Consider the following 15,583-nt stretch of genomic DNA (forward strand, 5'->3'; position numbering starts at 1 on the left):
TGGTAAACAAAGCTAGGGCAATTGAGTCATATCCTCCCATTATCTCCCATTATAAAATCAAATACTAACTAGAAGAGGAAAAAAAGTGCTTTATTCCAGGGATAAACATCCCACTTTAATATATTAACAAATATGATATATTTAAATTAGAACACATCTTTGATAAGACAATTGTACTCAAGGTACAAGGTACCAGCATACTAAAATTTTCAAGTGTCAACTTTTATTTTAATATTTTACTTCTCTTATTGGCACAAGATCAATTAAGAGGGATGCCCTGCATTACTCTTATACTCCAAGATGACCTCTAGCTCAGGGAAAATGCTAGTAGAAAACTGTTTTATAAAAGCAGTTTTAATACATAATTATACTTAATAGGGTTCCTCTATAATAAAACAACAGTTAAATGCATATTCTTCTGAGGATACTACAAATTTATTAAACTGAGATATTTTGGAAAACAGACTAAGTTAAAAGTCTCTACCCACATAGAAGACATTTTTTAAACAAACATGCTACAGCCTTATTTCTACTTTCGAAAATCTAAAATGATTTTTTAAAAATGCAAATCTTAGTAACTTTGGGGTTACATACAATAATAGTTTATTTCCCATGGGTCTCTGAAAGTCAAACAAGAACTAAGTTACTAGGCCCCTGGGTCGTCAAAATATTTTATCAAAATTTGATAAATTTATAATATAAAACTCATCAAAATATTTTCTTCTAGTTTACACAGTGTTATAAGTATCTTGATTATCTTATTTCTAAATCCATAATAAACTCAAATATAGTCTAAATTACAAAGAAGGCACAAAGGCTTTTTAAAAATTTTTATTTAATTTTTTAGGTTATGTTTTACATCGCACTCAAGTACAGTTAAGCAGAAGAGAATACACCCCTTTAGGGGACACCGCTACACTAATACCTTCTGGCGTACCGCATTCCCTTGCAGTACAGTCTATGCAGAACCCTTGCTTTGTGTAAGAAGGGTTAGGAACACCACAATGAAGGTCCACAGATAGCGTACATTTTCTGAGTTTTCTACATTTGCTAAGTGATACCCCCTTGCCCCTTTCTTTGAAAACCCCACAAGTTAAGGCATTTTTCTTCTTCTATTTTCTACAGCCTTGGACTGCCCTGACCCCTGAAGTGTGACCCGGGGCCTCTTTATCAACTAGATATGAAGTTCATTTTCCTGGGTCCAGGTATCACCAGCTATCAGCAGTCTCTGAACTGGGGGAAGGCTGGAGTGATACGTGTAAAGGCACAGAAGGGAAACCTTGAGAGGCCACCCTTGAGAAGGAGAGGGTCTTCAGATGGTTTGAGCAGGTGTGTAATGTTCCAAAGTTCTCAGGGTGAGAGGGCAGTAGCGACCATTTTAGTCCTACCAGTTTCTGAAATAGGTCCATTTAAAGCGGTGAAGTGACCAGTGGGATCTTTGCAGGGAAGGGGCAATTTATCCTTTCTTTACGGAATTAATCATTACAATGACAAGTGTACATCTAACAGGGTGCGTTTCCTGAATGAGAGTCAACTTTATTTCAAAAAGGTTATGACTTACTCTTTTCTAAACCATACTCCTATTTCGTATTAATATAAAAAATACAGAGATAGTCAATTACAGAGGCCAAAATTTAAAAGCTAACACATTATTTGAAAAATATAGACCTTTAAAAATATAATATACAAATACTTTTAGTAAGGGTTCACATTTTTCTGTTTCATTCTAAAAATGAAATGGTGAATTTCTCATTTTTTCCTAAATCAACAAAGGGATATATGGGAATAGCTAGTAATATATAGATATTTTAAACATACTATAGTTCAAAAACAGTAAAAATGCATAAAACAATAGTAGGTACTAGTCCACTTTAACTAAAATTGCTATTTCACCTCTTCTCTGGGGTGTTCTCATATCTCTTTCCCCTATCTTTAGCATATTTTAGTATGAAATACACACTATGCAGATGAAATAGAAATTTTTGATTTTCAAACATTTAGAATTATTTTACTGCCTTATCGATACTGTAAGAAATTCTGCAGTAATGTTGGCAGCTGGAGCTGTGGGATAAGGTGTAATCTTGGTCTTCCAATGTAGTTTCTGATACAGAGTCTGCAAAGTTGGCACAGAGAGCTTGGGGTAGCTGCAAAAGACATGAAAGTATTTGTTCATTAAAATCAAAGTGGAGTTTTCTATGTTGTAACATACATGAAATCAAACCACAAAACTACAGTGCTTTGCAGTAAACTAGGGGAGCACGGCCATTATCCCAGGAAAATTTATACAAGCACTTGTAATGCTTTTATTTATAACACTTTATTATAATTGAGGTATAGTCTATGCCCATGCATGTTCTTTAAAACATTATAATCTTCAGGCTTATGAAATTATTGTTGCATGTCAACCTTCACAAAAACTTCTGCTTTTAGAAGGAGATATAAATCAAAAGCCCCAAGAAGTGTTATGCACTAAAAGGGGAATTTTTTAAATTTTTTTTTCTCAGATTAGGTTTACTATTTAAGACATAGCAAGTTTTACTACAGTGTCTGGACCAGGCTTTAGAATTTCTGTTTTAGAACAGAAAGACTTCATGATTATGTTTCTATAACACGTTATAGATAATGCATGCCCTTATAAAATGGGGCATGTTTCCAAATATTTATTAAAATATTAAACAGAATTACATATTGTTTATTGTCAAAAGAAACACTATGTTTAACTTAACCAAATGAACATAGAATCTAGGTAAGATGAGCACAAAGGAAATCAAGATGATCCCTTCTTTACAGGTGGAGCCCAAGGTCAAAAATTACCTTCTTTCAAAAAATATTCCAAATGTTATGCCATTGTTATTTTATTTTTATTTTTTGCGGTACGCGGGCCTCTCACTGCTGTGGCCTCTCCCGCTGCGGAGCACAGGCTCCGGACGCGCAGGCTCAGCGGCCATGGCTCACGGGCGCAGCCGCTCCGCGGCATGTGGGATCCTCCCGGACCGGGGCACGAACCCGTGTCCCCTGCATCGGCAGGCGGACTCTCAACCACTGCGCCACCAGGGAAGCCCCCATTATTTTACATGCCAACAAAAAGTCTTTAAATTTCATCTACTTCAGGCAAACAAAACTTTTTTAATGCCCACATGGGTTCTTCTTACCTTCATGCTGAAGCAGTAATCTTTCCACCAAACTGCTAGAGGTCGCTACGTCGACAGGTCTCAGAAGCTCTGTGTTTCTGGCATTGACGTCCGCTCCAAATTCTAGCAGTAAGTTTACAATTTCTGTACAGGACTGTTGAGCAGCAGCGTGTAATGGGGTATCCCAATATTTGCCTTTTTGTACGTCAGCGCCTACATGGAAATGAGGAATGATGGTAGATACAAACAGAGTTAGTTAGATGAGTCACTTAACCTCACCAAGGCGAGGCAGGTGTGTCAGCCACAAAGAGGGCCTCAACTCTTTCTGCAAGGAGTTCTTTCTTTATGTATAATATACATAAACATGCATATTTCATCTTAAAATGTGATACAGCTGGTTGCAGAATGCACACTTCTGTTAGATTCGCTAACATTTTTCTCTGTGCTTGAAAGATCTCATAATAAAAAAATTTTTTTTTTAATTTTAAACAGTTCCCAAAGGAGTCATATTAATTAGTATTACAAAGAGCGCACAATTAGACTGACTCATATCCCTTTTCATCATCATGGATAGTTTTTAGGATTATTCAAGAGCTTATTGCTCTTATTCTTTTCATTTATTTTAAGGCAATAAAGTACTTTGGTTTCTTGGAAAACTCATGAATCTAGATAGGTGAGCTCTTTGGGTAAAATGTATATAGATTTTCTCCTTACTTCTCACTCATGTAGTTTAATTCAATAAATATATAAGGGCACTGAGCCTCTTAAACGGAAAGGCACACTATATTTCTGCGTGCCAAGCAAGTTTTTAAATGCTTATATTAAAATACTCTTACAAGTTAAATTATCTATTACATAGTTGTTTTATCTTAGTGCAAGCCCCTGGTACACGGGGGTCATCATGTGCAATGAATACATACTGTTTAATACTGTAAACAATAATAATCCCATTTTCCAGGACATAAATAGTTACAACACCAAGACATGTCTATTAATAAAAATCCATCAAGTCCTTCTCATTTCTGTTGTCCGATACCATCGGTAAAACCAATGATGCTTATGAGAAGCAGTATATTTTAATAGTCCCTTTACGGCCCTCTTGCTACTGTCAAGTTTCAATAAATGTAATTGTTTTCAATATTTTCAAATCAAATGTAAAACAGTTAGTGGAAAAATGATATTCCATAGCAAAATCTCCATAGAGAAAGCATAAACTCTGTTGGTTATATCAGTTTTATGGCAGAACAGAGCCTGAGAATAACAATCGATCCACAGTTACTAACAATACTTTTCCAGGTTTTTTTAACCTAATAGAAAATATTTGGAAAAGAATATTGCTAGCAAAGTAAAAGAAGGTGATAAAGAATAAACTCTTCTGTTATACAAATGTATGGGAGAATATAACCAGAAAATAACCATCTGTCAGCCGTTATTAGCAGAACTCACGTTTAAGACTCTTACTAGATGTAAAGGGATGCAGACGCTGCTTGAAGAAGTTTATAATTTTGCCAAGATGATGTGAGTAACGCAGAAAGGGATTACTAAAAATATATGTCCGTATATATCAGAGGCCAAATGAGTGTCATAGACAATAAAAACCATAGAAATCCGCTTACTAATTTTATATATATTTGAAGCACCTGCCACGTGAGAGGCATTGTGCTACGGAAAAGAGATGACGCGAAAAAAAAGACATAATTTATATCCTAAAAGGGCTCCCAGTTCTATAGTGGGAGAGATCACTATGGTCTCAAAAGATTAGGAGTAGTTTCTCAGGGGCTAAAGCTGAACCTTGAGGAATTGGTTTGTTTCAAGTAAGTGAAGAGGGATTAAGTCTTTTCAGGTAGGTTACAAAGTCTGGGAAAGTCTTGGAAGAAAAGGTATCTAATCAGTTATAATCCCTAACATTTCTTTTGATGGGTTTGTTCACAGAGATAAACATACTTGGCACCATTATATTCACCCTTGAGGATTTTAATTTTATGACCTTTTATATGGCTTTTGGAGTTTTGAGGTGGAGTTACCATAAATGAGGTTCTTTTTATGGGTTTTATAGTTATATGTGAGAATGCTTAGAATAAGAACATTTTTAGCCATGCGATGTAATTTTTAAAGATGCTTATTTACAGAAATCAATAGGGAGCTGAATAATTGCTTGTGTGTACGAACAGAATGGAAGATGTTGTACAGAAAATTACCAGCGTAAAGAAGCTTCCGGATGCAGTGGAACTGCTGAGACATAGAAGCTACATACAGAGGGGTTCCCAGATGAGGAATGTCTTGATCAACATCTATGCCCCAGGATATGAGGATTTCCAGACATTCGTGGTGACCTGCCAACACAAAGTACAGGTGAGTTTATGTTTCCTGAATACCTGTTCCCCCCGCAAAACGTACACCTCCACCTAGGTTTCTCCCTGCAGTTATTCGCTATAAACAGGGCACCGCATGTTGCCAAAGGAGCTTTCTCCCCTTGTCACTTAAGCTGGGGTCACGGGTACCTTTGCTGGCGGCCTCGTGTGTAGGGGAAGGAAGACAGGACTCCTGCTGGGGTTTGGCACCATATTCCAGAAGCAGTTCTGTGCAGCTGGGGCTGCCTTGTGAGCACGCATTGAACAACGGGGTCACACCGTCTATGGTGATCGCATTTACCTAAACCAAACCAGAGCTCTGAGGATGAGAGTCACAGAATCACACGGCACTCGCTGTCACGCATTTAAAAACAGGCACGCGACCTGGGAACAGATCATCGAGAACACGTGGCCCGTGAAGATGACAAAGGCTGTTCAGCTCACACATATCCATGAGCAAAGCTTAAACACTACGAGGATAAATAGAAATACGATGTGGTAGGTAATCCACAGGAGTGGGCGCGCAACTAGGGGACTCATGAGAAAGAAAACACCCGAGGATCAAATACACAAAAATGGATTCAGCGCTTCCCTGGTGGCGCAGTGGTTGAGAGTCCGCCTGCCGATGCAGGGGACGCGGGTTCGTGCCCCGGTCCGGGAAGATCCCAGATGCCGCGGAGCAGCTGGGCCCGTGAGCCATGGCCGCTGAGCCTGCGCGTCCGGAGCCTGTGCTCCGCAGCAGGAGAGGCCGCAACAGGGAGAGGCCCGCGTACCGCAAAAAAAAAAAAAAAAAAAAAAAAGGATTCAATGATTAGGTACTCTGTAATTAGGAAAAAAAGGTACAAATGTAATAGTGATGACAGTTGTGGTGGAGCCATTTTGCTCATGGCAGTTGAAATTGGAAATTCCATTTCTGAGAATTTATCTTAAAACGATCATTGAAAAGATGAGCAAACATTACAGGCATAACGATGTTCATCTACGGCTATTTCGAATCTCGAAAGCAGCCAATAGCCTGAAGAACACTCCGTATCACGCAGCACGCTACCCATTCCTCTGCAATGACTGGAAAGCCCGCTTAGAGGGCAAGGGGGCGATTTGAGAGCTTTATTTTTGTTCTCCTATTTTTTGAAAACTACGAAGAAGGAAAGAGAAGCAAATTGAGCACTTTGCTTGATTCTCTCAGCCGGGTGATGTGGAAACGGCTAACGCTTCTCAGAGGCACTTACGTTGGCTCCAGCTTGCAGAAGTGTCCTGGCACAGGCCACGTGATCTCCAAGGCAGGCCTCGTGTAGCGGGGTGACGTGGTCTATGGTTACTGCATTGACATTATAGCCCTAAATGTGACATCAATAATTTTGAAATGTGAGCAGAACGTCAGAAAACATCCTCTCTCTAATTGTCATTAGAGGGCGATATCAAAGATCAGAGAATTGCAGGCACGTCAGGTTTTAGTTAGGAGGAACGGCCAGTTCAAATGCCCACAGCCAGTCGGCTGTCAGATCCCCTGAGTCAAACTGTTGTGACCATCCTATCTGCACCCCACGCTGCCTTACGTAGTGTGCCCAAAGGATTCTGAATGTTTTCTCTAAGTTCTGCTTCCTTAATGTTTTTTTTTTTTTGTCTTTATGAATTGTTTTGGCTGCTATTGCTATTTTGTCTTTTGTTTTGTAGAACTGAAGACTGTTTCTAGGCTGGATCGCCTGTTTTTTTTTTTTTTGGATCGCCTGTTTTGATGGGGATATAAAATTTCAGGTCAGCCTAGACTGGGGTAAAAATAAATTGTCTTAAGTTGCTCCATGAATTTTTGTCACTAAATAGGTACGACTACGTAGGGGAGAAAAACCTTTTTTCTACTCTTCTAGGTTCTTTTGGCTGGTCTAATAATCAAACTGACATAAGACCAATGAACAGAAGGAAAACAAGTTTAATTTCCTACGTATGGAGGCCCCATAGGTATAGGACCTAGAAGTTGTCTGATGTAGGCTGTTTACGTAATTTTATAAACATAGAATCAATTGTTTGTGAAGATTTGACGAGACAAAAGGATTTGGGCTTTTGGAGTAGCAACTTAAAAGTAAGTAAAGTTTGTTTATACAGCTTCCTCCACCCCAAGTTCACCTTCTCTGGTGACAAGGATGCCCAGCATGGGGAGGATACCTCCCCTGGGAGCTTTGTTTCCCGATTTCAGGGGGACAAAGGAGAGGCAGAGTGTCCCTCTTTATACTGGCTGTTTCTCATATAGCTTTAATTCAAAATAATGAATATGCTATCTGGGTGTATTTTGGGGCAGACTGCTCTGAACCCCATCAACGAGATTGTATGTTAGTGGTTAAGAGGTCTGAATACAGAGTCAGTTAGATGTGCGTTTGAAGCTCCACAATGCAGTAATTATTTTAATTTGGACAACTACTCTAACGGCTAAATTTTAGGGTTACCATGAGGATTAAATGAGATGATATATGCAAAGCAATAATGATTACAATGCCCAGCATATAAGAAATGTTTGATTTTATTTTATTATTCAATGAAAACTAAGTATATAGGAAACATTTTATTTTATTTTATTATTCAATGAAAACTAAGTACACCTTAAAATATTTTTATTCCAATTAAACTAACGATATCAGACTAAAATAATCAAATATTGCTAGGATATGAGATTCCTAGCCTTCTTGCTATTTTTGGTAATCCATTGTCTATTGACAATCGTTCTAAGCAATATAATAGGAAGATTTTCATGGCCAAACCCCCGTAACATCTTATAGATTACCATGCTCTGTGATAATACCAGAATGGACACGAAGAATCTTAAAATGAAGGCAAGAAAATAAATATCACCCCAAATCTCTGTCACTAGCAAGTGGCACTTTTTAAGATCCCTTAAATTATCCTTTGGGGTGTTTTGAATCGGCTAGCCCGCAGCCAGACTTGGAGAGCTCATTCCCCGCTGCTGCCCACTAAGGTGACCCGTGACAGAAGCCTCTGTGAAGGTCAAGATTCCGCCTCACAAAGCCTGGCTGGGGGCATCCTCTGACTCCTCTCGGCTGGCCTATCCATGGACATGAGCTACGTGTTGAGAAATATCCTAAGATTCCTCTCCTCTCCAAGAACTGCACGACCCTTTCAGGGAGGTTACCCTTTAGAAGTGAGTGACGTTTTTGCAGTTTTTATTGTATTTTTCATCAAGTGATGAGCAAACAACATAGTCACAGGGTTATCCCAGAACTGGAAGGTCACAGGGGGTACCTGCATCCTCACTGTACAGGTGAGAAAAAGAAGGCTCAGACAGGTTGTGATTCACCTCAGGTGCCAGCCTGGAATCCAAGTGCTCCAAGCCCCCGGCAACGCTGCTTAAAGTGGGTGACAGCCCTTCCTTCCCTTGGAGTCATCCGAGAAAATTCCTGTCTGCCTGATACTGGGAAGCACCAGGGCAAGGACTTCCAGATCTGGGTGTGCATTTAAATCATGCTGGCCAAGGCACAGTCCCTTCTACTTCAATAAGGAATCTGTGCTTTTCAGTTTTTCCTCAGGTGAGTCTGATGCACAGACAGGTGTAAAAATGATTGTTTTGTAGCTTTCATAGGCAAATCCCTGTAACATACTACAGATCACCATAATGTAAAAAAGACTGCTTAGGCATCCGGTCTGATCACCTCCTCTTGGATGTTTTATGACTGAACTAAGGCTGCAATTAGCTGTACACGTTGTGCTGAGTTAAGCATATTACAAATGTGTAATGAATAATACATACCTCCAAGTACTTCCTGCTTAAATATGACTATCAATGAACAAATATACGGTATGAGAAATCTGAAACAGTAAGACCTAAGACTACACCAAAATATTGAAAAAGAAGTTTTGGAGATAAGTGAGAAACTGTGAACTTGGCTAATAATATGAGTTAAAAAGACTAGTCAAATTTATTAAGCAATTTTATTATTTTGAGTTGAGTACTATTGGCAACGAACGTTCATGCGCTCATGGGACGAGGGCATATTTTAAACTACACGTTATATTTTACCTGCGATAATAATGTTCTCAGAGCAAGAAGACGACCTTGACTTGCTGCTTCATGAAGTGGTGACCGATCTGCCCAGGAACCTGCCGGAAAAGAAAGAAAACAAAAATCTGTGAGTCAGAGTAAACCCTGAGAGATACAGTTAATTCACGCGGAAGAGGCATTATTGAGGCTCCATGTTCAGTGAAGTGACCAGGATGACTCACCACGTCCCAGAAATTCCATGCTGATCTAAGGGACCCCGATGGGCAGTTTCCAAACCCAGAGGGCTGTGATGCATGTTCTGGAATAGGCCTAACCCAGACCTACTGTACCTTTTGCATTACCCTCCAAAGAAGAGAAGGATTAAAGTCACTAGATCTGCCCAGAAGCCCCCGTTTCATGGTTTTTCAGGCAGACCCCAGAAAAACAACTTTTTGCACCATCAGCAGGAACGGCAGCGGGCACACCGACCTCTCCCCACCCCTGCCCACCCTGCTGTCCCCCTGCTCTCTGCACCCCGACGGTAGCCTGCCCTCGGTGTGAGGGGCTGCAAGTGTCTCAAGGAGCTGAGCTCCAAGTCCTGAAACTGCAATTCGCCAGGCGGGTCCCAGAAAGGGGGTGTCACAAGCTGGGAGGGGCAGACTGTCGCTGGGGTTTTGGTTTAACTTTTTATTTTATATTGGAGTGTAGTTTCAGGTGTGCAGCAAAGTGACTCAGTTATACGTATACATGTATCTCTTCTCTTTCGAATTCTTTTCCCATTTAGGCTGTTACGTAATAGTGAGCCGAGTTCCCTGTGCTATACAATGGGTCCTTGTTGGTTACCCATGTTAAATACAGCGGTGTGTACATGTCAGTCCCAAACTCCCCAAAGATCCCTCTCCGCCACCCTTCTCCCTGGTAACCATAAGTTCGTTCTCTGAGTCTGTTTTGTAAATAAGTTCATTTGTATCAGTTTTTTGAGATTCCGCATATAACTGATATCATACGATATTTCTCATCAGTGTCTGAAATGGTGCTGAGAGCACCAAGGGCTTGCTCGGGGTCACTGATTCTCCTTGTGCCAGCAGTGGATGGATGGAGGTACCAAAGCCTCCAACCGTGTGCCCTGGTGGATAAAGCCCTGACCTGTCATGTGCCCCGTGAGTGACCCCTCTTCTGACAGGCCTTTGGCCCCTCCCCATTAGGAAAATCAGTGCCCTCCCATGTAGAAGCCCCCTTTTCCTTCTCTCCCAGGCCCCTCTCAGCACCCAGCCAGCACCTGCCCATCCATCACCTGCCCCTCCCATCCCTCCCCCGCTGTGGTCCACCCAGGTGACTTTATAAGATACTGGGTTGGTGCACAGTGATTTTCTTGTAGGCAAGACCAGCATTGTCAGTTTTATTTAACGGACATGAGAGATCACCTTAGAGTGATTAAACACACAGACTATGCCAATCAGAAAAATACTCACTTACAGGGTATCATCGGCTGATAAAGTAAAGCAATGCTGCCAAGACAGAACGTCTTCCCGATGTAATGTGACGGCTTGCGAATACCTGTCTCCTTGTCTACTACCCTTTTTGTGGGTCCATAGGATGCAATAAATATAAATAATTAAAAAAATAAACTGCTGATCAGTCCTAGTGCGATTTAAATAAAGTCACTTAGCTGTTGGTCAGAAACATAAATTTCATGAAAAGCATGTGTAAAGCTTGCTTATATAGGTCAGGAAACCACTTCATTATTCCTACACTTCGTATCTTTGAAGATGCCCAGACATATACCTATGCTTCTGTATGATGGTCTTACAGTAGAACTTTGCCACAAGTGAGGTCCAAACAGCTCCACTGGCTAAAACGTGGGACAGATATCACAAGGTTAATGAAATGACCCAGTGAACCCAGCATAGAGGGCAGAAGTCAACTGACAACCATCAGTCTTTTTATATCCCATGATATTATGGGGGATTATTGAAAATACGAATCTTTCTTTTCCTTACGGCTAATTTTCGAGTGACGGAAATCACAGCTGACGTTGAATAGTGTTTACTACATGTGTGATACTGGTCTAAGCAGTGTGTATGAATCTCATTTCGTTCTCACAGCTCTTTGAGGTACATTAATTAATAATAATGTATTAATAAATAATTAATATTTCTGTTTTAAAGTTGAGGAAATGAGAGCTGTAGAAGAAATGAAAACATTTAAAACGAGTCACATAGTCTAACTGCAGAGCTGATGCTCCTATAGTTCCAACTGCACTGCCGTTGTTTCGCCTTCCCATCAAGCAGTATTTCCTGCTTGCCCAGAAGATTAATAAAGCCAACGTCCAGATCTTAGAATTCTCAACTGAACAAAGAGTTACTGTTACTAGTTTTTGTGTATTATTTCTTTCCAGTGGGCAACACTCCTGTACTTTATTAAAAGCAGAATTGAATTAATGCACCCCAGTAAATATGTGTTGATAGGACAAAATTTGGCAGCAAAATAGTAATTTATAAGAAATTGAAACATTATGTTCTCACCAAATAAAATGCAAAAGTCACCATCATAAATAATATTCTTTTGGCGAACAACTGTGTTTCAAGTTCCACCTACGAAGATAATATTCAATGCTTTAAAAATCATACACAACTTGATGGCAGTGTGAAACTCTAGAGGAGTTCAGAACATATCAGTTTTCATTGCGACTATTTAAATAAGAAAATTATAATATTAACTTTCCAAACAGACTGCATGTGTGAAACCTCTATATTCAGTTTAGTCAGCAGAGCAGTAGTAAATTGATAAGGTCTTAAGTAATCAATGCTTAAATATATGTTTGAAGTTAAATATTCATTTATAATATTTATAATGATCATGTGCTCCCTCCTGTATAATGGGTTAATAAATGTCATTATCCGTAATTTACCTCTGAAAGCTGTTTGCTGAATTGGACGATGCCGATTTGCTATCACCGCCTATTCTTCCGCTGTCACTGGCTAATGTAGCAATTAGCCAGATGTTGGGACTGGGAAAAGCCTATAGAAATGGCCCTTTGGATTCATTTTGGACTTATTTCTTTCTAGTACATCATGAAGACATGTAAGGAGCAGCAAAACTAACAATATTTGCAGCTGAGGGTACTAGGTATTCCTGTTTTGCATACAATTTATCCACCGAAACGACTGCGTTAGTCTTCTGAACCATTTCAGCATTGCTTGCAGATGTTCAAAAGAGAGAAAAGCAGGAAAAGGGCCATTTAGAAACCAGGCCACTCCAGGGCCAAAATAAAGAAATGCAAGTATTCGTTGAATTTACTATCCCGTCACAACCCGGGCTCTCCCCCAGGACTGTCACATAGCTTTCTGTCCCCACTGTCATCTTCTTGATCACCAAGACTTAAGTCCCTTAGAGTGGAAGAAGAAAAACTTTTGTAGGTGCATTTGCTGTTATCTCTCTTCCATATGACCTCACTGGCACGAACAAGGAGTTAAGTGTCACACAGTCTCCAGGAGAGGGCGGGTGGTGGTCAGTGAGAGAAGCACCGAGAACACACAGTGTCGGATGAGGGCTCCCTTGGCCCATCGGGCAGGGACCAGGCTTCCGAGAGCCACCGCCCTGCTACTTCCTGGGATGAACTCAGCTCTGCTCACCTGCCTTAAACAGGACCCCTGTTGCCTGTGGTGCCTTAAAGAAGGAGGTGGGCAGGAGAGGAGGAGAAGGAAATGGAAACCAGAAGGAAGTGAGAAACCGGGTGCGGGTCGGAGCCCAGAAGTTCACAGAGGGAAAAGACCGAGGGGCCGGGAGGGCCTGGCTTTGCAGCCCAGCTTGGGGCGGTGGTCTTCGGGAAGTACCTAACCCCTTTGCGAGTCAGATTGCCCATAAAATAGGAAAAACACTACCTATGAGACAGGATTGAGGGCAGACTAGCAATGAGCATGCCAAGTGCGTGCCTGCCATGTAAATGCACGAATAACACCTAGCGTTCTTCGTTAAATATGGACTGATCGACAGGGGACATTTTAATATGAATTTTAAGGAACAATCCTTTTTTCTCCAAAAGTAGGGAAACTCAAGCCATAGATAACAGCATCTATTGACCAAAATGATTGTCAGTGCTATCGACTTAATTAAATAAACCATATAAAGCGATTGAATGATTTATAAATGTTTTTAAGCCAACAGTCAACACTGCTGCTGTATGTTTCTTTCCTAAGTAAGGTATAAGAAATAAAGTCCTATCAGTCCAGTAAAGGAGTAATTTACTAGTAATTTACTAGTACATGCTTGAGGTCAATGAAAAAAAAAGTTTTTGTTTTGAATTCTGCTTGCTTAACTCCCAAGCACCCCCCTCTCATTTTCTTCCTTATAATTCCTCAGATGAATTTCTATAATTAATCTGGTAACATGTGAGAATCAAAGGATACATCACGCTCCAGTTTCCGCTCTGAACTAAATCTTCACCCCTCCCTGTTTCTCCCTTTCAATATCTGAAAGTTAGCAACTGCAAATTTCCATTCAAATGTGTTCAATATTAAATATCTTACCTTTCAACGCGGATATGCTTTATAGTAGAAAGATTTATAAGCTTTCTCAAGACCAAACAGAAGATAAACATCTTCATTTGCAGCAACTTTTTAACTTTACAGTCTTGTTAGACTTTAAATTGGGTATCTAAGATTTTAAAAAAATGTTCAGGTTAACTCCTTAGGATAAAGTTGAACTCCTTAGGATAAATCATCCAGTGTGAAAATTGTTTTACAAAATACCTGTCACTTTCACCAGCTAATCTAATGTCTACGGTTACGGTCTCACTGCAGCAACAGTGGAGGTGACCGCCTATATTTAGAAACAACACGGGCTCCCAGGCACCTGGTATATCATTTACAGGGAGAGAGCCTGCCCTGTTCTGTAAACATCACCTTACCGGAGCAAAACATTTACGTTCTTAGGTATTTACAGATTGCTGGGGGTCTGTACCATACCTAAATCACCATCTCCCCACGGTACTTCAAGCCAGCCACTGTTGAGGTAAATCCAACTCATGTCGTTTTCCGATCAGCACTGACAACAGCCAAAAAATCACTTGCCATGTGCTGGCTCTGTTCGGCCATTTTAGGGAGCTCTAAGCTCCTTGTAACATGACCTTTCACCTCCAAAAAGAAAAACAGCTTTTGAAAAATCTGATTTCTTTTCAAAATTGCCTTTTCTTATTGCTCACTGCTCTTTGAGAAGCTGGCTGTTCCTAACTCATTTTGTTTTCTCCTCACAGTATGTGCTGTGCAATGAAATAAAAACATTACACTTAGATCTCTGCTCGGGGCTATGATGAAACCATTTCAGTTTTCAGAAAGTCTTTGCCTTCTCTCCATCCTGGTCCCATCCACAGAAGTGGAAGCAAGACTCATAGGAAAGCAGACGTAGCAGTGGTGCAGATGGCACTCTGGGTTTGGGTCACACCCAGTTTCCCTCAGTGGTCCCGAACGGGAAAGCCAGGACAGTTATCACAAATAGGGGATTACAAGGAAAGGTGAAAAGCAATGACATCTTCATATATGAATCAGAGTGCAAAACGCTAATACACTTGACAGACTGTCGATCTTAAATCAACAGTCCTCCTCATGGTGGACCTCGATTTACCGTGAAGTTCAGAACCCATCACTTTCGCGGCCACTTTCTAGGACTCTGTATGCCGTTTTGCGTTATTTGTCTTAAAGAAGATCCGAAGATGTGGCTAAGCTTCAGGTTCAACAACATCTGACCCATCCCTAGCAGATTAACAGAGCCACATAAATCCTGGAGGACGTGGTTGATTAGTGGGGAAGTAACATGTTGCCAAAACCCGTCTCTTCAGAGATTGAGACCGTCCTTGTCTTTCCATTCTCAGAACATGTGCTTGTCTTTCATTTCCTAAGAACAGTGCAAGTCCGGATCTGAAACCACCAGAGCGAGCTGTGCCTTGGGAACCCCAGGTATATGTACTGACTTGCACGGATACACCACTTGCTCTGACTGATTTCCTGTTCACGGTCTAGGAGCCCCTCCTGATCTTATAAGAAGACAGGGTGTGGGCCCGAACAGGAAAAAAAAAACACAGATAAGTGAAAACATCGCTGTGGTTTATCTCAAGAAAA

The 15,583-nt window shown here is 40.6% G+C and overlaps 1 protein-coding gene across 2 annotated transcripts in view; it reads right to left on the bottom strand.

Moving 5' to 3' along the window:
• Positions 1-815: 815 nt before the first annotated feature.
• ASB5 (ankyrin repeat and SOCS box containing 5) overlaps positions 816-15,583 on the bottom strand; it is an 83,155-nt gene continuing 68,387 nt past the window's right edge. The window contains exons 1-7 of one of the 2 annotated variants that reach the window (XM_067721794.1): positions 14,435-14,510; positions 9,507-9,586; positions 6,712-6,819; positions 5,633-5,783; positions 5,330-5,464; positions 3,153-3,344; positions 816-2,144 (exon numbers count right to left, since the gene is read on the bottom strand). In XM_067721794.1, coding sequence (XP_067577895.1) covers positions 2,017-2,144; positions 3,153-3,344; positions 5,330-5,464; positions 5,633-5,783; positions 6,712-6,819; positions 9,507-9,586; positions 14,435-14,495 — 855 coding nt within the window. In that variant the 5' untranslated portion in view covers positions 14,496-14,510 and the 3' untranslated portion in view covers positions 816-2,016. Of the gene's footprint in view, positions 2,145-3,152; positions 3,345-5,329; positions 5,465-5,632; positions 5,784-6,711; positions 6,820-9,506; positions 9,587-14,434; positions 14,511-15,583 lie in introns of those variants that run through there. The other variant, XM_067721793.1, reaches the window with a different exon arrangement.

Source organism: Pseudorca crassidens, chromosome 21, assembly GCF_039906515.1.
Source record: "Pseudorca crassidens isolate mPseCra1 chromosome 21, mPseCra1.hap1, whole genome shotgun sequence".
In the NCBI taxonomy this organism is placed as follows: Eukaryota; Metazoa; Chordata; class Mammalia; order Artiodactyla; family Delphinidae; genus Pseudorca; species Pseudorca crassidens.